The sequence below is a fragment of the Mustela lutreola genome, chromosome 9, assembly GCF_030435805.1.
Source record: "Mustela lutreola isolate mMusLut2 chromosome 9, mMusLut2.pri, whole genome shotgun sequence".
NCBI lineage: Eukaryota > Metazoa > Chordata > Mammalia > Carnivora > Mustelidae > Mustela > Mustela lutreola.
This window is the reverse complement of record NC_081298.1, coordinates 71754450-71774544: the sequence shown is the minus strand read 5'-3', so window position 1 is coordinate 71774544 and position 20095 is coordinate 71754450. Positions and strand designations below refer to the sequence as shown.

The 20095-nt window shown below is 35.6% G+C and overlaps 1 protein-coding gene across 5 annotated transcripts in view; it reads left to right on the top strand.

The window, feature by feature from the left end:
• TSGA10 (testis specific 10) overlaps window positions 1-20095 on the top strand; it is a 152244-nt gene that overhangs the window by 63571 nt on the left and 68578 nt on the right. For all 5 annotated transcript variants that reach the window (XR_009344836.1, XM_059134717.1, XM_059134716.1 and 2 more), the window contains exons 14-15: window positions 1029-1139; window positions 13018-13203. Coding sequence is in view for 4 of the 5 variants with exons in the window: in XM_059134717.1 (XP_058990700.1) it covers window positions 1029-1139; window positions 13018-13203 (297 nt within the window). In the remaining variant the exon portion in view is untranslated. The remainder of the gene's footprint in view (window positions 1-1028; window positions 1140-13017; window positions 13204-20095) is intronic.

Genomic DNA, 20095 nt, shown 5'->3' with positions numbered 1-20095 from the left:
TTTAAATCAAATCAGAGTTTATGAAGTTCGTTTTATAAATTAAAAATAAAAACTTTTCTAAGTGGACATTTTCAAAGGTAGTGAATACTTATGTATCAATGTCCCACCTTCAAAAAATATTTTTCCAAAACAACATATTTGTCTTTCCTGTTTTTATGAACATTTAAAAATGTTTCTTGAAATAGATGATAGATAACAGGTAGCAGACCACAGATTTGCTTTATGCAAATTTATGTTTACACCAAGATACATGGAAATGCTTATTCCTTGCCATAACAGAGTAACTTTAATTCTTTGCTAATTTGATAGGCAACATAGTATTTGATTTTAAAAATTATTTTTAAAATTAAAATTTAAAAATCCAAAAGTTTAAAAAGTTAAACACATATTTTTGATTACTAGTAAATTTTAACTTTTTTCAAGTATTATCTACTTGTGCATCCTTTTTGTGAATTTTCTGCTTGGGTTCTTCGCTTATTTACTATTTTGATTCTTGTGTTTTCTGTTTTGTTTTTTCACTAGTAGGATAATGGACCTCATGTCACCCATAATCCCACAGACTCACCCAGATTTATTCACACGGTAATAGTTGCAGTATTCTCAAAAGCAGCAAACAAAAGTCCCAGAACATAAATAAATAAATAAATGAATGAATAAATAAATAAATAAATAAATAATTTTCAAGTCTGTATTTGTGTTTTATTGTTTATTGTTCCATTAGCCAAACAAATTGTGAAGGCAAGTTTAGAAAGAGGTGTGGTTAAATGGACTTCGACTCATTGGAAGGAGTTGCAAGGTCTTAAGGTGAAGAGTGTGATATTAAAAGGCATGAGAATTTGGGGTGTTTTAGGTTTTTATGAGTTTTGTATATTAGGTATATTAACTTTTATTTATCACTATTTATTAAAAATATTTAAAATTTATGGTGATTTTTGACACAGAGGGTTTTTTGTTTTGTTTTGTTTTTTGTTTTTTTTTTTGTTTTTTTACTTTTTCCATAGTCAAATCTAGCTATCTTTTTCTTATAGGCCCTGTCTAAAAAATTGAATGATACGCACAATGAACTTAATGACATAAAACAGAAGGTCCAAGATACTAATTTGGAGGTTAACAAGCTGAAGAATATATTAAAATCTGAAGTATGTATATAATTTTTTCCTCTTTGCTCATCACACCTAATAGAGTTTGCTAAACTTATTGATCATAGGAACCAACTGAGTCAAGTCTTTCCTTAATACATAGCATATTTTTGTGTTGACAATGATGGGTTGTATGTTTACTGTATATGTAAATGTCATTGTAAATGTGACCATATATTTAGAATGACACCAATGTCCAGAAAGATAACTCAAGAATATTCCACGTTTAGTTTGCCACTCAGCCATTCTAGATAAGTAGAATCCTGCTAAATAGGTGAAGGAAAAAAGACAAAATTCACTTATATTTGAAAAATGGTAGTTTTCAGTGTATAAACCTTTGACAAAAGAGGCTCCACCAGATTTGGTAGCAGATCAGAATTGATCGCCCTGTTATGGGGCCATCTATTTCTTAGGACCTGAGAATATATGACTCTGCTCTATAATTCTCTGTTAGTAATCATTTGACCAAACATTTGTAGCATACATCAGATAATACCAAATAAATCTGGGTATATGGGTGGCAACGCTGGAATAGACAGCTTGACCAAGGATATTAGGTTAGCCCATTTGGTAAAATATTATCTAAAATGCGGTAGTTGGGGGGGGCAAGATGGTGGAAGAATAAAGGACCTGGTTTCATCTAGTCCCTTTAATTTAGCTAGATAACTGTCAAAGCATTCTGAACACCTACGAATTCAACCTGAGATGTAAGAAAAGAATTGCTGGAATTCTACAAATAGAAAAACAACCATTTTTTGCAAGAAGTGGTGTGGAGAAGTGAATCTGAGGAGATGTAATATAGTATGATAAACAGTGGGGAGAGGGAGCCGCTATAAATCAGCTACTGTAAAGTGATATAGCCCCAGAGTGCAAAATCAGGAGTTTTAGAAGTCTGCCCCACTGAGAGATGTCCCTGCCTGAAAGGTGCTCAGGTGGCAAAGTGGGGCAGAATCCTAGATGGGATAGTGCGGTTTCGGGATCCCTGGGGTCACAGAAAGAACAGGGATGCCTGAGCTAGCATAGTTCCCAAGCACTGGAGCAGGGTGGCTATGGTCAGTGAGCCCAGGAGTGGGCTTGCAGCTTGGTTTGCCATAAACCACAAACCTGCTGTCTATGCAGGGGCCCTGCAGGCCTATGGCAGGAGGATTGTTGTGGGTGCATAGAGCAGGAGTCTGCAGAGTTTGGCACTCTGAAAAGTGAAGATTGCCTTTCCCTGAGGTTTTAAGAAAGAGAGGAGGCCACCATCTTTCAGCTCCAGGGCTGGAGATCAGCACACTGCCATTTTTTATTTTCGTCCTCTGAAGTAGCACAGAAAGCCTCCAGGGAATGAAAGCTACATAGAAGAACCCAAAGCAGCTTACACTGAGCCTGGCCCCTTGGCAAAGGGTGGTACAACTCTAACCAGGCAAAGACTCCTGAAAATCAGCACAGCAAGTCCCTCCACAAGATGACCAGCTATAGCATTAGGAGAATATCAAGTTTACCAAGCACACAGAATTGCAAAACTCCAGCACTAGTGGAAAATGTTATATAGAATTTGAGGGCTCTTCTTCATTATTCTTTTATCTTTCAATTTTAAAAATTTCCCCTTTTCAACTATTTCCTTATTTTATCAACTCTGTTTCTAAGTTATTTTTTAACATGAATTTTTAATATTTAACATTTTTACATTTATATTTTATAGATATATTCATTTCTGGTTTCCTTTCATTGTATTAAATTTTATTTTTGTTTATATATAAGTTTTGCTTTCTTTACAATTTTGAGATTTAGTATCTTCTAACAAACAGACCCCAGTACACCCAGGACAAAGTGGATCACCCTGTTTTGTCCACCTGGGATTCTATATTCTCTTTTTTCACCCTTTTTTTCTTTTTCTTTCCTTTTTTGGATTCTGACCTCTTTGGATATGTCTACTGTGGTTGATTTTGTTTTGTTTTGTTTTGTTCTCTTGTTCGTCCATTCTTCTGTGGGCAAAATAACTAGTAAGAATTCAAAACAAAGGAAAGAACCAGAGGTAATACTTTCTGCCACATATCTAAGTGATATGGATATAAATAAAATGTCAGATCTGGAATTCAGAATAATGATTATAAAGTTATTAGCTGGGTTTGAAAAAAGCATGAAAGACACTAGAGAATCTCTTTGTGCAGAAATAAAATCTAATCAGGCCAAAGTTAAAAATTCTCTAACTGGGATGCAGACTAAGTTGGATGCTCTAACAGTTAGGGTAAATGAGGTAGAAGAGAGAGCCAGTGACATAGAAGACAAACTAATGGAAAGGAAGGAAGCTGATGAAAAGAGAGAAAAACAACTAATGGACCATGAGGGGAGACTTCAAAAAATCAGCAATACCATAAAGTGAATCAATATTAGAATAATTGGGGTCCCAGAGGAAGAAGAAAGAGAGAGAGAAAGACGGACAGAAGGTAAATTTAGCAAATCATAGCTGAGAACTTCCCTAATCTGGAGAAGGAAACAGGCATTCAAGTCCAAGAGGTAGAGGGAATGCCCCCCAAAATCAATAAAAATAGATCAATACCCCAACATATAATAGTGAAGCTTGCAGATTTCAGAGAAAATCCTGAAAGCAGCTTGAGGCAGGAACTCCTTAACCTACAATATTAGAAACAGTAGACTGGCAGCAGACCTATCTACAGAGACCTGGCAGGTCAGAAAGGGCTGGCGTAATATATTCAGGGCAATAAATGAGAAAAACATGCAGCAAAGAATATCTTATCCAGCAAGGCTGTCATTCAGAATAGAAGGAAAGATAAAGAGCTATAAGGACAAACAGAAAATAAAGAAATTTGTGATCACTAAACCAGTCTTGCAAGAAATATTAAAGGGGATCCTGTAAGTGAAGAGAGAGCCCAAAAGTAACATAGACTAGAAAGAAACAGACAATCTACAGAAAGGATTTACAGGTAATACAATGGCAATAAATTCATATCTTTCAATAGTTACTCTGAATGTAAATGGGCTAAATGCTCCAATCAAAAGACACATGGTATCAGATTAGATAAAAAAAGAAGACCCATCCATATACTGTATACTTAAAGACATCCAAATACTTAAAGACATCTCCAGATTGAAAGTGAGGGGGTGGCATTGATCATGCCAGTGGGCATCAAAAGAAAGCTGAGGTAGCAATTCTCACATTAGACAAATTAGATTTAAATCAAAGACCATAGTAAGGAATGAAGAGGACTACTTCATCATACCTAAAGGGTCTATCCAACAAGAAGATCTAACAAATATAAATATTTATGCTTCTAATTTAGGAACAGCCAATCCCATAAACCAATTAATAACCAAATTAAAGAAGCACATTAATAATAATACAATATTATTAGGAGACTTCAAAACCCCACTCATAGCAACAAACAGATCATCTAAGCAGAAGATCAACAAGGAAATTTGAATTTTTTTTTTAAATGGACAGAGCATTTCATCCTAAAGCTGCAGAATACACATTCTTCTGAAGTGCACATGGAACATTCTCCAGAATAGATCACATACTGGGTCACAAATCAGGTCTCAGCAGGTACCAAAAGATTGGGATTATTCCTTGCATATTTTCCAACCACAATGCTTTCAAACTTGAACTTAATCACAAGATGAAATTTGGAAGGAACTCAAACACTTGGAGGTTAAAGAGCATCCTACTAAAGAATAAATGGGTGAACCAGAAAATTAAAGAGTACTTAAAAAATTTCATGGAAACAAATTAAAATGAAACTACAACTGTTCTGTGATTTGGTGAGTGCTGTGAAGTGTGTAAACCTGGTGATTCACAGACCTGTACCCCTGGGGATAAAAATATATGTTTATAAAAAATAAAAAAAATTAAAATAGAAAAAAAAAAAAAAACTTTGGGATTTAGCAAAGGTGGTCCTAAGAAGGAAGTACCTAGCAATATAAGCTTTTCTCAAGAAATTAGAGAAGTCTCAAGTACACAAGCCAACCTTACACCTAAAGGAGCTCATGAAAGAACAGCAAATAGAACCTAAACCAAGTCAGAGAAGAAAAACAATAAGAATTAGAGCAGAAATCAAGGAAATAGAAACCAAAAGACTAGTAGAACAGATCAGTGAAACTAGAAGCTGGTTCTTTGAAAGAATTAATAAGATCGATAAACCCCTAGCCAGATCTACTAAAAAGAAAAGAGAAAAGACCCAAATAAAATCATGAATGAAAGAGGAGAGATCATGATCAACACCAAGGAAATATAATGAATATATGAGCAACTATATGCCAACAAATTAGGCAATCTGGAAGAAATGGACACAATCCTGGAAACATATGAACTACCAAAACTGAAACAGAAAGAAATAGAAAACCTGAACAGACTGATAACCAGCAAAGATATTGAAGCAGTAGTCAAAAATCTCCTAGCAAACAAGAGTCCAGGGCTGCAGGGCTTCCCAGGGAAATTCTACCAAACATTTTAAAAAGAACTAATACCTATTCCTCTGAAGTGGTTTCAAAAAATCAAATTGGAAGAAAAACTTTCATACTCATTCTATGAGGCCAGCATTACCTTGATCTCAAAACCAGAGGAAGGCCCCACCAGAAAGGAGAATTACAGACCAATATCCCTGATGAATATGGATGCAAAAATTCTCACCAAGCTACTAAACAGTAGGCTCCAAGAGTACATTAAATGGATTATTCACCATAACCAAGTGGGATTTATTCCTGGGATGCAAAGGTGGTTCAGTATTCACAAATCAATCAACATGAATACATCACATTAATAAAAGAAGGGATAAGAGCAATATGACCCACTTAGTTGATGCAGAAAAAGCATTTGACAAAATACAGCATGCTTTCTTGATATAAATTTTCCATGATGTAGGGATAGAGGGAACATACCTCATTATCACAAAAGCCATATATGAAAAGCCCACAGCAAATATTCTCAGTGGGGAAAAACTGAACGATTTTCCCCTAAGGTCAGGAACGTGACATGGATGCCCACTCTCACCACTGTTGTTCAGTATAGTATTGGAAATCTTAGCTTCAGCAATCAGAAATAAAAGGCATCCAAACTGGCAAAGAAGTCAAACATTCACTCTTCACAGATGACATGATACTCTATTTGGAAAACCCAAAAGACTCCACCAAAAAACTGCTAGAACTGATACAGGAATTCAGCAAAGTCATAATCCTATGACTATATATATATATTTTTATTTTTCAATGCACAGAAATCTGTTGCATTTCTATGCCCTAACAATAAAGCAGCAGAAAGAGAAATCAAGGAATTGATCCTGTTCACAATTGCACCAAAAATCATAAGATACCTCAGAATAAACCTAACCAAACAGTTAAAAGATCTGTACTCTGAAAACTATAGAATACTCGTGAAAGATATTGAGGAAGGCACACAAAAAATAGAAAAACATTCCATGCTCATGGATTGGAAGAATAAATATTGTAAAAATGTCTATGCTACCTAGAGCAATCTACACATTTAATGCAATCCCTATCAAAAAACCATTAACTTTTTTCAATGAAATGGAACAAATAATCCTAAAATTTTTGTGGAACCAGAAAAGACCCTGAATAGCCTGAGGAATGTTGAAAAAGAAAACCAAAGTTGGCGGTATCACAATTCCAGCTCTATTACAAAGCTGTAATCATCAAGACTGTATGGTACTGGCACAAAAACAGACACAGAGATGAATGGAACAGAATAGAGAGCCCAGAAATGGACCCTCAACTCCACAATCAACTAATCTTCAACAAAGCAGGAAAGAATGACCAATGGAAAAAGTCTCTTCAACAATGGTGTTGGGAAAATTGGACAGCCATGTGCAGAAGAATGAAACTGAACCATTCCCTTAAACCACATACAAAAATAGACACAAAATGGATGAAAAACCTCAATGTGAGACAGGAATCCATCAAAATCCTTGAGGAGAACACAGATAGCACAGCAACCTCTTTGACGTCAGCCGCAGCAGCTTCTTCCTAGAAACATCACCAAAGGCAAGGGATGCAAGGGCAAAAATGAACTTCATCAAGACTTCATCAAGATAAAAAGCTTTTGCACAGCAAAGGAAACAGTCAACAAAACCAAAAGACAGCCGAACGAATGGGAGAAAATATTTGCAAATGACATATCAAATAAAGGGCTAGTATCCAAAATCTGTAAAGAACTTATCAAACTCAACACCCAGAGAAAAATATTCCAATCAAGAAATGGGCAGAAGACATGAACAGACATTTCTGCAAAGAAGATATCCAAATGGCCAATAGACACATGAAAGTGTTCAACATCACTCAGCGTCAGGGAAATACAAACCAAAACCACAGTGAGATACCATCTCACACCAATCAGAATGGCTAAAATTAACAAGACAGGAAACAACAAATGTTGGTGAGGATATGGAGAAAGGGAAACCCTCTTACAGTGTTGGTGGGAATGCAAACTGATACAGCCACTCTGGAAAACAGTATGGAGGTTCCTCATGAAGTTAAAAATAGAGCTACCCTGTAGCCCCACAATTACACTATGGGACATTTACCCCAAAGATACAAATGTAGTAGTCTGAAGGGACACCTGCAGCCCAGTGTTCATTTCAGCATTTTCCACAATAGCCAAACTGTGGAAGGGGACAAGATGTCCATTGACAGGTGAATAAATAAAGATGATGTGGTATATCTGGAAAATTAGTATATATGGAATAAATGGAATATTTTTCAGCCATCAGAAAAGATGAATAGTTTCATTTACATCAATGTGGGTGGAACTGGAAAGTATTATGCTAAGCAAAATAAGTCAGAGAAAGACAATTATCATATGGTTTCACTCATATGTAGAATATAAGAAATAGCACAAAGGATCAGAAGGGAAGGGAGGGAAAACTGAATGGGAAGTCATCAGAGAGGGAGAACCACAAGAGTCTCTTAACTATAGGACAAAAACTTACGGTAATTGTGTGGTAGGCATTAAGGAGGGCATGTGTTGTGATGAGTGCTGGGTGTTATATGCAACTGATAAAAAAACTGAATTCTACATCTGAAACTAATTATATACTATATGTTGGCTAATTAAATTTTTAAAATAAATTAAATACTGTAACTGGATTGATGACTATAATAGGTATAGTGTTCCCTACATATCACTCAGACTATTAATAGGAACTTTGCACCCCAAAACTGTTTTCCTTGTTTTATATAACATCTCATTTATTATCAGTCTGCAAACATTTCCTGAACATTTTTGGTGTATATGAGACTGTTTAAAACCTTGAGAGAGGGGCTCCTGGGTGGCTCAGTGGGTTAAGTCGCTGCCTTCAGCTCAGATAATGATCCCAGGGTCCTGGGATTGAGCCCGGCATTGGGCTCCTTGCTCAGCCTGCCTCTCTCTCCGCCTCGCCTGCCTCTCTGACTGCTTGTGTGCTTTCTCCCCCTCTCTTTCTGACTAATAAAGAAATATAATCTTAAAAAAAAAAAAAGATTTTTTTAAAAAAACAAAAAACCAAAAACCTTGAGAGAGAAGAAATTCTGAGGACACCTAAACTGCAAGTAAGGCAGTAAGGCAGCAGCCTTACATTGGCAAAGCAGGTGGTTTCCTACAAGTCTTGATTTTAAGGTGTCAACAACATAATACCATAAACAGTTGGAAGCTTCAGTGTCAGATAAGTCTGACCCCTCTTCTCACTAATAACATGGATTTAGATGGGCTGCTCAACCCTTCTGAGTCTCAGTGGCCCATCTGTAATGGAAAGAAGGCCCAAGTGAGAAAGATAGACCTAACATAGTGAACCATTTAAGTATATTCTGGAAGAAGGTAGAATATAAATAAATGAATATCTGAACATTTAATGTACTAAGCTTTCAGTACATTCATTTCAGTACATTCAGTACATTCAGTGTTAGACTTTTCTCCCTAGCCTGTCACATTACCTGAAATTCCACCATTAAGTACTGGGTCTTTTAGGTTGTGGAATTGTATTTTCAGACATCACACATAAGGCTGCTCTCAGCTGGTGGCATCCTAGTATGAGGGTTTTTTTGTTTTTGTTTTTGTTTTTTCAGGAAAAGAATGCTTTTTTTTTATTATTATTATGTTCAGCTAGCCCAAATATAGTACATCATTAGCTTTGTTTTTTTAATACTTTTTTTATTATGTTCAGTTAGCCAGCCCAGAGTCCATTAGTTTTTGATGTGGTGTTCAGCGATTCATTAGTTGCATGTAGCACCCAGTGCTTATCATAACACATGCCCTCTTTAATACCCATTACCCGGCTACCCCATCCCCTCACCCTCCTCCTTTCTGAAACCCTCAGTTTGTTTCCCAGAATCTAGAGTCTCATGCTTTATCTCCCTCTCTGATTTCTTCCCATTCAGTTTTCCCTCCCTTCCCCTATGGTCCTCTGTGCTATTCCTTATGTTCTACATATAAATGAAACCATATGATAATTGTCTTTCTCTGCTTGACTTATTTCACTCAGCATAATCTCTTCCAGTTCCATCCATGTTGAAGCAAATGATAGGTATTCATCCTTTCTGATGGCTGAGTAATATTCTATTGTATATTTGAACCATATCTTCTTTACCTGTTTATCTGTTGAAGGACATCTTGTCTTCTTCCAGTTTGGCTATTGTGGGCATTGCTGCTGTGAACATTGGGGTACAGATGTCCCTTCCTTTCACTACATCTGTATCTTTGGGATAAATACCTAGTAGTGCAATTTCTGGGTCATAGGGTAGCTCTATTTTTTAATGTCTTGAGGCTAGTATGAGGGGTGGTTTTTTTGTTTTTTTGTTTTTTGTTTTTAAGATTTTACTTACTTGACAGACAGGGATCACAAATAGGCAGAGAGGCAGGCAGAGAGAGAGGAAGGGAAGCAGGCTTCCCGCTGAGCAGAGAGCCTGATGTGGGGCTTGATTCCAGCACCCTGGGATCCTGACCTGAGCTGAAGGCAGAGGCTTTAACCCACTGAGCCACCCAGGCACCCCTAGTATGAGGTTTTTAAAAGAGATTCATTTCACACAAAACTCTGTGGATCCAGCAGTCCCTTAAGAGAACAAACCATAGGTCCATTAAGAATTGTTGAATACTTGATTCATTCACTCATTCATTCAGTATGCTAGGTGCTGAGGTAGGTGCCAGACATGACAAACAGGAAAGAGAATGGCACCCCAATCAGTGGGAACAACAAGAGCAAAGGTGTAAGGCGGGAAAAGTGGGTTCTATAGCTCAAGGGGAGTGTGTAAGTGGGTAATAATGCAGGGGGAGAAGCACTTGTTTGAACTCTTGTTTTTAGGAACCTTTTGTTGCAACATGAGCACAGAAGTTATTTGAAGAATTGGTGTTTTAGAGAGATAGTTCTGGCAATGTTGGCAAGAATAAATGAGAAGGGTAACAAAATCACAAAGAGAGAGATCATTTAGCAGGGGCTATATCCATAATTCAGTCAGGTAGCACAAAGAATTCCAGCTGAGACAACCCCAGCTTTGCTGTGGGGGAGTATTGCAATGAGCCCAGTTTTAGATCAGAGGGAGCTGAGAGGTACAGGGATGGGGATAGCCCCAGAAAGTGGTAAACAGATCCTGAAAGAGGGAATTGGAGAATACCAAGGAATAGTTTCACTTTCTTTCAAATGTTGCCTGTCTTGGGCCCCCCACTTCTCTGGCTGCTTTGAGTGGGTACAAAAAAGAGAAAATAGGGTCTCTGGTTGCCCAGAGGGAGGTGCAGTCGGTATTTGGTGGCCAGAAGAGACATTTAATACCAATCATTTTTACCGCTTAAACTTAAACTTTGAACCATGTGACCTGGGAATCACAAAACTACATTTAATAAAAAGGATGGTTCATATTTTAGTCAGAAAACTAAATGTAGTGTTTAAAAAATGGTTTCTATCTTCAAGGAATTCAGATGTTAGTGGGAAGACTGGACATCCTCACCTAATAGTGTAAAGCAATAAGGCAGTGTTAAGAGATAGTGAGTACTACAGAAAGTTAAAGAGAGTGGAGATTAATAGGGATAACATTTAGTTTATGTATACTGTACTCTGTACCTCCGAGGTACACACTGTGTACACAACTGTTATTTTTAGTAGAATGATGGAAAACACATCAGATTTTTTTTTTTTTTTTTTTTTTGCTGATTAATAGAGAATGCTTTCTTTTATTTTTTTTATTTTTTTTTTTAATTTTATTTTTTATATACATATATTTTTATCCCCAGGTCTGTGAACACATCAGATTTTTAGTGGCACCTTCAGAATATCTGAATCTTGAAAGCCAATGCAGTAGTATAGTATGTTAACTTATTTACTAACAGAATTGGCAAAGATCTTTTGCATTAGCTATAGGTAACCAAACCACAAGGTGGAGATATTAACTGAATTTCAACCAGGCTTGTGATTAATCATATTGGTAAAAACTTAAATCTGACTTGAAAGCCTTATTACAGTGAGACATTGCTTATTACAATTTGGTCACTTTATAGTTCTGATAGAGATATTCAGTGTTTATTAACAGGTTAGGAGAGAAAGAGATGTAGTTCCTTTTTAATTAATTACCAAAATTATAAATGACATTTTAAGAAGGAGTTGACCAAACTGTAATACTAAAATATGTTTTTAAAACTATCCTCATAATGATTACTCAATATAGTATGTCATTTGTGGAGCTGATTGTTTTCCTTTAGAAATAAGATGCCCAGGATGCCTGGGTGGTTCAGTTGGTTAAGCAGCTGCCTTCGGCTCAGGTGATGATCCCAGCGTCCTGGGATCGAGTCCCACATCGGGCTCCTTGCTCATCAGGGAGCCTGCTTCTCCCTCTGCCTCTGCCTGCCATTCTGTCTGCCTGTGCTCTCTCTCTCTCTCTCTCTCTCTCTCTGAGATAAATAAAATCTTAAAAAAAAAAAAAAAGAAAGAAAGAAAGAAAGAAATAAGATGCCCTGGGGGCACTCCAGTGGCTCAATTTGGTTAGATGACCAACTCTTGGTTTCTGCTCAGGTCATGAGCTCAGGGTTCTGAGATCAAGCCCTGAGTCAGGCTTGAAATTCTCTCTTTCCCTTTCCCTCTGCCCCCTCCCCCCCCCACACACACTCCTCTCTCTCTCTCTCTCAAATAAATAAAATCTTAAAAAAGAGAGAGAGAAATAAGATTCCACTGTAGTCTGTCATGATAGACATTTTAAAGTTTTAAAAATGTGGTTCTATATCAAATGACCACTGTGACTGTATATTTATGAACAGTGTTTATTGGCATAGGTTTGGTATTTTACTTCTTAGTAATTTTGGGCAAATTAATAGGGTGGTGAATAAAAGTGAATCATAGAACTTAGTCCATGATGGAGAAAATTGAGGTTGGGGTAATGAATGAATGTCAGGCGTTGACAGGATATGTGCCAAACCAACAAAAATATCAGAAGCTGATGCCTGAGATATGTAAACAGTCAGAAGTTCTGTGACCAGTACAGCCTAGAAAAGCAGTCAAGAACAAGGGAATACACAGATACAAAAGGCAGAGACTCAAAAATCAGACCAACAAGTAGTAAGTAAACAGATATATAGGAAAAGGAGGCAATGAAGGATTTTGTTTGAACAAAAGCAAATAAATATAAATAAAGAACATATTCACCCAGGTTCTAAAGATAAGAGTAAACAGCTTAACTTTACTAGGTGGATGAGTGTGACTCAGGAGCCAGGACAGATCCTGGTACCACTTCCTTTTCTTAATTACAAGATGTCTGACATTCTAAATTGAGTATGGATAGGATTCCTTGAGGTTATGTTATAAATCATACTGTAGCAAATAAATTTCCAATGACCTGGCAAATAGTGTTTGATTTGCTCATATGTTGACCATTTTACATCTTTTGAAGTAATACCTAAGATTTGCTTTTTTAGGAATCTGAGAACCGGCAAATGATGGACCAACTCCGAAAAGCCAATGAAGATGCTGAAAACTGGGAAAATAAGGCCCGTCAAGCAGAAGCAGATAACAATACTCTCAAATTAGAACTTATCACTGCTGAGGCAGAGGGTAACAGATTAAAAGAAAAAGTAGATTCTCTCAACAGAGAGGTTGAGCAGGTAAGTTTGGGAAAATATACTTGTAGGACATTCTGCATCATTGTTAAAAGAGTTTTGTTTGACATTCTATAAATATATAAATAAACATTTAAATTATTTAAATATACTGTGAATTGTAGACTAACTATTCTCCTATATCCACTCTTGTTCTGCTTTAGTCTATTACCTGCCCTACAACTGGAATAATCTGGCATTTTAAAAAATTAGGAATTATTTCAAACATACTAAGAAAGTTTTAAAAAAAAGGTAATATAAATAGCACACATATACCCATCTCCCTAGTTGAAGGATACTAACATTTTCCCAAGTTTCTTCAAGACTCTCTGTTTGTGAAAAAAACAAAACAAAACAAAACAAAATATTATGGATACAACAATTTATCCTTTCACCACCTCTCTCCCTAATGGTTGGCATGGATAACTTTCATCAGTTGTGTAACTCTTTGGTATGTGTTTATAATTTTTCTGCATATTTATTACCCATACGTTATGTATAATGTTGTTTTGTGTGATTTAAGTTTTTAAGTGATACTCTAGATATCCATTTGCATTTTGCCTTTTTTGTTCCATATTATATTTTGAAATTTATCCATTTTGATACCTACAGTATATATCCAAACAGTTGCATCTGTAGTCATTGTATAAATATTTTATTTTTAAAATTCATTCTGATATTAAAGGAAATTTAATTGTCTTCACATTTTCTATAATAAAATGCTGCAGCATACATTCTTTTACATTTCTTCTTGGGTGTATATTTCTCTGGGTTAATGCCCGGAAGTGGAATATCTGGATCCAAGATATGGACAGTTTTAACTCTTATGTATATTGTCAAAGTGCTCTCCCAAAGTTTTACCCTTTCAATAGAAATCATGGAATTGTTATCAATACTTGATGTGTTCAGATTCTTGTTTTTTCTTTTTCCTATATAGTCTGTTTTCTTTTTCCTTGATTAAAAATGAAATTGGGGATCTTTTCATCTTTCTTGGCCATTCAGAATACCTCCTGTATAAATTTTCTCTTGATTCTCCCTTGAATGCATTTTTGTAAACTTTTGCCCATTTTCTATTGGGTTACTTATCTTTTTCATATTGATATGTAGGAATTATCTATATATTCTTGATAATATTCCTTTTAAAGACACCATGGTTATCCTTTCTCTGTGGCATGTTTTTTTCACTGTGCTTGCAAGATAAACAGAATTATCATCAGTCTTTTCCCATATGGTTTTTTTTATGTCTTCTCTAAGAAATACTTTACTATCCCAAGACCAGAAAGATATTTTCTTATATTTTAAAAGTTTTTCTAAAATTCTTAAAGTATGTGAAATTTTGCCCTTCACATTTAGACCTTTAATCCATTTGAGATTGATGTGTGTATGGTTTGAAATAGAGATGTGATTTTTGTCTTTGTGGATGGATATCCAGCATCCTTTCTTCACTGAATTATAAGTCTACTTTGTCTACTTTGTTTCCATTTGTTCTGCCCCATTGGCCATTTTATCTGTTTTCTAACAATAAATCCTTGGAGCTTCTATAGTTTTATGTTAAGCCTTAATATCTGGGATTAATGTTCCCCCCATTTTTAAAAAAATATTTTAAAGATTTTATTTATTTATTCATGAGAAATGGAGAGAGGCAGAGGCAGAAGGAGAAGGAGAAGCAGGCTCCCGGAGAATTAGGGAGCCCAATGTGGGACTTGATCCCAGGACCCCAGGATCATGACCTGAGCTGAAGGCAGATGCTTAACTATCCGAGTCACCCAGGCTCCTCTCCTCTGAAATGTTTTTGAAAATTTTATTTATTTATTTGAGAGAGAGTGTGTGTAAGCATGAGTGGGGGTGGGTGAGAGGCAGAGGGAGAAGCAGACTCCCCACTGAGCAGGGAGCCGGGAGCAGGGCTCCCTCCCTGGTCCTTGAGATCATGACCTGAGCTAAAGGCAGACACTTAACCCACTAAGCCACCTAGGCACCCCTGTTCCACATCTTTATCTATTCATCAGCCAGAGGAAATGTGGGCTATTTCCATAATTTGGCTATCGTAGATAATGGCTGCTATAAACATTGGAGTGTATGTATCCCTTTGAATTAGTATTTTTGTATTCTTTAGGCAAATACCCAGTAGTGCAATTACTGGATCTTAGGGTAGCTTTATTTTTAACTTTTTGAGGAAACTCTGTACTGTTTTCCAGAATGGCTTTACCAGCTTGCATTCCCCTTTCTCTACATCTTTGCCTACACTTGTTGTTTCTTGTGTTGTTTCTAGACATTCTGATAGGTTCGAGGTGATATCTCATTGTAATTTTGATTTGTATTTCTCTGATGATGAGTAATGTTGAGCATCTATTCATGTGTCTGTTGGCTGTCTGTGGGTCTTCTTTGGAAACATCTATTCATGTCTTCTGCTCCTTTTTAATTGGATTATTTATTTGGGAGGTGTTGAGTTTTATAAGTTCTTTATGTATTTTGGATACTAATCCTTTATTGTTAACGTCATTTGCAAGTATCCTCTCCCATTCCAAGGTTGCCCTTTTAGTTTTGTGATTGTTTCCTTTGCTGTGCCTTTTATTTTGATGAAATTCCAATAGTATATTTTGCTTTTGTTTCTCTTGCGTTGAGACCTATCTAGAAAAAAATTGCTATGGCATGTGGCAGAGAAGTTGCTGCCTGTGTTCTCCTCTAGGATTTTTATGGTTTCAGGTCTCATATTTAGGTGTTAAATCCATTTTGAATTTATCTTTATGTTTGGTGTAAGAGAATGTCTTGGTTTCATTTTTTAGCATGTTGCTGTCCACTTTTCCCAACACTATTTGTTGAAGAGACTCTCTTTTTAAATTGGATATTCTTTCCTGTTTTTTTGAGTATTTATTGACCACATAGCTGTGGTTAATTTCTAGGTTTTCTATTCTGTTCTATTGATTTGCCTATTTTTGTGCTATTACCATCCTGTTTTGATCACTACAGCTTTGTAGTATAACTTGAAATCTGGAATTGTGATGCCTCCAGTTTTGGTTTTCTTTTCCAACATTCCTCTGGCTATTCAGGGTCTTCTGTGGTTTCATACAAACTTGGGATTGTTCTAGCTCTGTGAAAAATGCTGGTGGTATTTTGATAGGGATTGCATTAAATGTGTAGATTACTTTGGATAATATAGACATTTTAACAATATTTGTTCTAATCCATGGGCATGGAATGTCTTTCCATTTCTTTCTGTCATCTTTAATTTCCTTCATTGGTGTTTCATAGTTTCAGAGTACAGGTCTTTCACCTCTTTGGTTAGGTTTATTCCTAGGTTTTGGTGCATTTGTAAATGGGATTGATCCTTCATTTTTCTTTCTGTGGCTTCTTTGTCTGGGTATAGAAATACAACAGATTTCTGTATGTTGATATTTGTGTCCTGTGGCCTTACTGAATTTGTGTATCAGTTCTAGTGTTTTTTTCCCCCTTTTTGAATTTAAATTCAATTAGCCAAGGTATAGTACAGCATTAGTTTTTGATATAGTGTTCAGTGATTCATTAGTTCAGTATAGCATCCATTGCTCATCATATCACGTGCGCTCTTTAATTCCCATCTAGCAGGTTTTTGATGGAGTCTTTCAGGTTTTTTATATAGAGTATCATGTCATCTGCAGATTGTGAAAGTTTGACTTCTTCCTTACCAATTTGGATGCCTTTTATTTATTGTTGTTTGCTGTGGCTAGTACTTCCAGTATTATGTTAAATAACAGTGATATGAGTGGACATCCTTATCTTTTTTCCTGACCATAGATGAAAAGCTCTCAGATTTTCTCCATTGAGGATATTAGCTGTGATTTTTTCTGTTTCTGTTTTTGTTTTTTTGTTTTCGTTTTTGTTTTTTTGTATATGGCTTTTATTATGCTGAGGTATGTTCTGTGTAAACCTACTTTGTTGAGGGTTTTTTGTCATGAGTCGATGTACTTTGTCAAATGCTTTTTCTGCATCTATTGAAGTGATCATATGGTTTTTATACTTTTTATTATTAATGTGGTATAACACACTGATTGATTTACAAATATTGAACCTCCCTGCAACCCAGGAGTAAATCAGACTTGATCATGGTGAATGATTTTTTTTTAGTAAGTTATTGGATTCAGTATTTGCCAGTATTTTATTGTGAATTTTTGTATCCAGGCTCATCAGGGATATTGACCTGTAGTTATCTCTTTTTATTAAAGTTTTAATTTATTTTTTAGTAATCTCTATGCTATGTGGGACTTGAATTCGTGACCCTGAGAACAAGAGTCTCTCACTCCACTGACTGAACCACATACTCCTGTCACTCCTATACTTCTCTTTTTTAGTGGAGTCTTTATCTGACTTTGTATTAGGGTACTGCTGGCCTCACAGAATGAATTTGGAAGTTTCTTTTTTTTCCTTTCCTTTTTTTTGGGAGTAGGGGGAAATAATTTGAGAAGAACAGATATTAACTCTTCTTTAAATGTTTGGTAGAATTCACCTGTGAAGTCGTCTGGCCCTGTACTTGTGTTTCTTGGGAGTTTTTTAAATTTCTGATCCAATTTCTTTGCTGTTCAAGTTTTCTATTTTTTCCTGTTTCAGTTTTGGTAGTTTATATATTTCTAGGAATTTACCGTTTCTTCCAGGTTGTCCAATTTGTTGGCATATAGTTTTTCATTATATTTTCTTATAATTGTATTTCTGTGGTCTTGATTGTTATTTCTCCACTCTCATTTGTGATTTTATTCATTTGGGTCCTTTATCTTTTCTTTGTGATAAGTCTGGCCAGAGTTTTACAATTTTATTAATTTTTTCAAAGAACTGACCCCTGATTACATTAATCTGTATATTGTTTTTAAAATTTTTTTCTATATGATTTATTTTTGCTCAAATTTTTATTATTTCCTTCCTTCTACTGTCTTTGCTTCATTTGTTGTTCTTTTTCTAGCTCGTTTAGGTATAACGTTAGGTTGTGTATCTGAGATTTTTCTTACTTCTTGAGGTAGGCCTGTATTGCTATATACTTCCGTCATAGGACGGCTTTTGCTGCATCCCAAAGGTTTTGGAGTATTGTGTTTTCATTTTCATTTGTTTGCATGTATTTTTAAATTTTCCTTGATTTCCTGGTTAACCCATTAGTTGTTTAGTAGCATATTGTTTAACATCTATGTATACGTGCTTTTTCCAAATTTTTTCTTGTAGTTGACATCTAGTTTCATAGTGTTTTGGTCAGAAAAGGTTCATGGTATGGTTTTCATCTTTTGTATTTGTTGAGACCTGTTTTATGACCTAATATGTGATCTGTTCTGGAGAGTGTTCCATTTGCACTTGAAAAGAATGTATATTCTGCTGCTTTAGAATGAAATGCTCTCAATATGTCTATTAAGTCCATGTAGTCCATTGTGTCATCCAAAGCCATTGTTTCTTTGTTTATTTTCTGTTTAGATGATCTGTCCATTGATGTAAATGAGGTGTTAAAGTCCCTACTATTATTATGTTATTAAAAATTAAATCCTTTGTGTTTGTTATTGTTTTATATATTTTGCTTCCATGTTGGGTGTATAAATATTTATGTTATTATATTTTCTTGTTGGATTGTCCCCTATATGGTTACATAATGCCTCTTATGTTTCTTTTTATACTTTTTGTTTTAAAGTCTAGTTTGTCTAAGATAAGTATAACTACTCCATCTTTCTTTTGACATCCATTGGCATGATAAATATTTCCCCATTCCCTCACATTTTCTCTGCAGATGTCTTTAGGTCTAAAATGAGTCTCTTGTAGGCAGCATATAGATGGGTCTTGATATTTTATCCATTCCAACATCCCATATCTTTTGATTGGAGCATTTAATCCATTTACATTCAAAATAATTATGATCACTGAAGTTATTTTTTAAATTTTCAGTGTATAGGGGAATTGAGGTTATTTTGTTTGATTTCTAGTTTTGTTTTACATTATGATGAAATAAAATGGCTTATATGATATTCATTCTTTGGTATCTGTTAAAATTTGCTTAGTGGTAGAGTGCACAATTAATATTTGGTAATACTCTGCATGAGCCTGAAAAGCATGTGTATGAACTTATTTTGGGGGAATGTATGTATGTTGTATAGATTTATATATACATGTGCTTACTTATGAATAGTGTCATTCACTTCTTACAAATCCTTACACTTTTGTATTCTTTATCTTTCAGTTACTGAAAGAAATGTGTTAAGATTGTCCTGTAATTGTGGATTTGTCTATTTTTCTCTGAATGATAACTGATTTTGCTGTATTTTTAAGACTTCTGTTTGTTCAGCATTTTATATCTTTATGATGAAAATGTAAATGTGTAGCAAGTTACCTGAATAATACTTTCTGCTTAAAATTGTGTTTTATATATTAATAAAGCTATCTGGTTTGTTTATTGTTCACAAACTGCTGAATATCTAACTTTTTAAAAAAGATTTTATTTATTTATTTATTTTTGTCAGAAAGAGAGAGAGAGAGAACAGAAGTAGGGGGTGTGGGAGAGGGAAAAGTAGGATCCTGCTGAGTCGGGAGTCAGTTGTGAGGCTTGACCCCAGGACCCTGGGATCATGACCTGAGCCCAAAGGCAGATGCTTAACAACTAAGCCACCCAGGTGCCCCTAGATATCTAATTTCTAATCACCTGTATTGAAGTAGGGATGCCTGGGTGGCTCAGTTGGTTAAGCTTCTGCCTTTAGCTCAGGTCATGATCCCAGGACTTCCTTCTCAGCAGGGAGTCTGCTTCTCCCTCTATCTCTGCCTCCCCACCACTCAGGCTCTAGCTTGCTTTCTCTCTCTCAAATAAATAAATAAGTAAAATTGTTTAAAAAACTATATTGAACTATAATTTACATGCAATAAAAAGCAATTTAAAGTGTGATATGATGGTTTTTGACAAATTAAT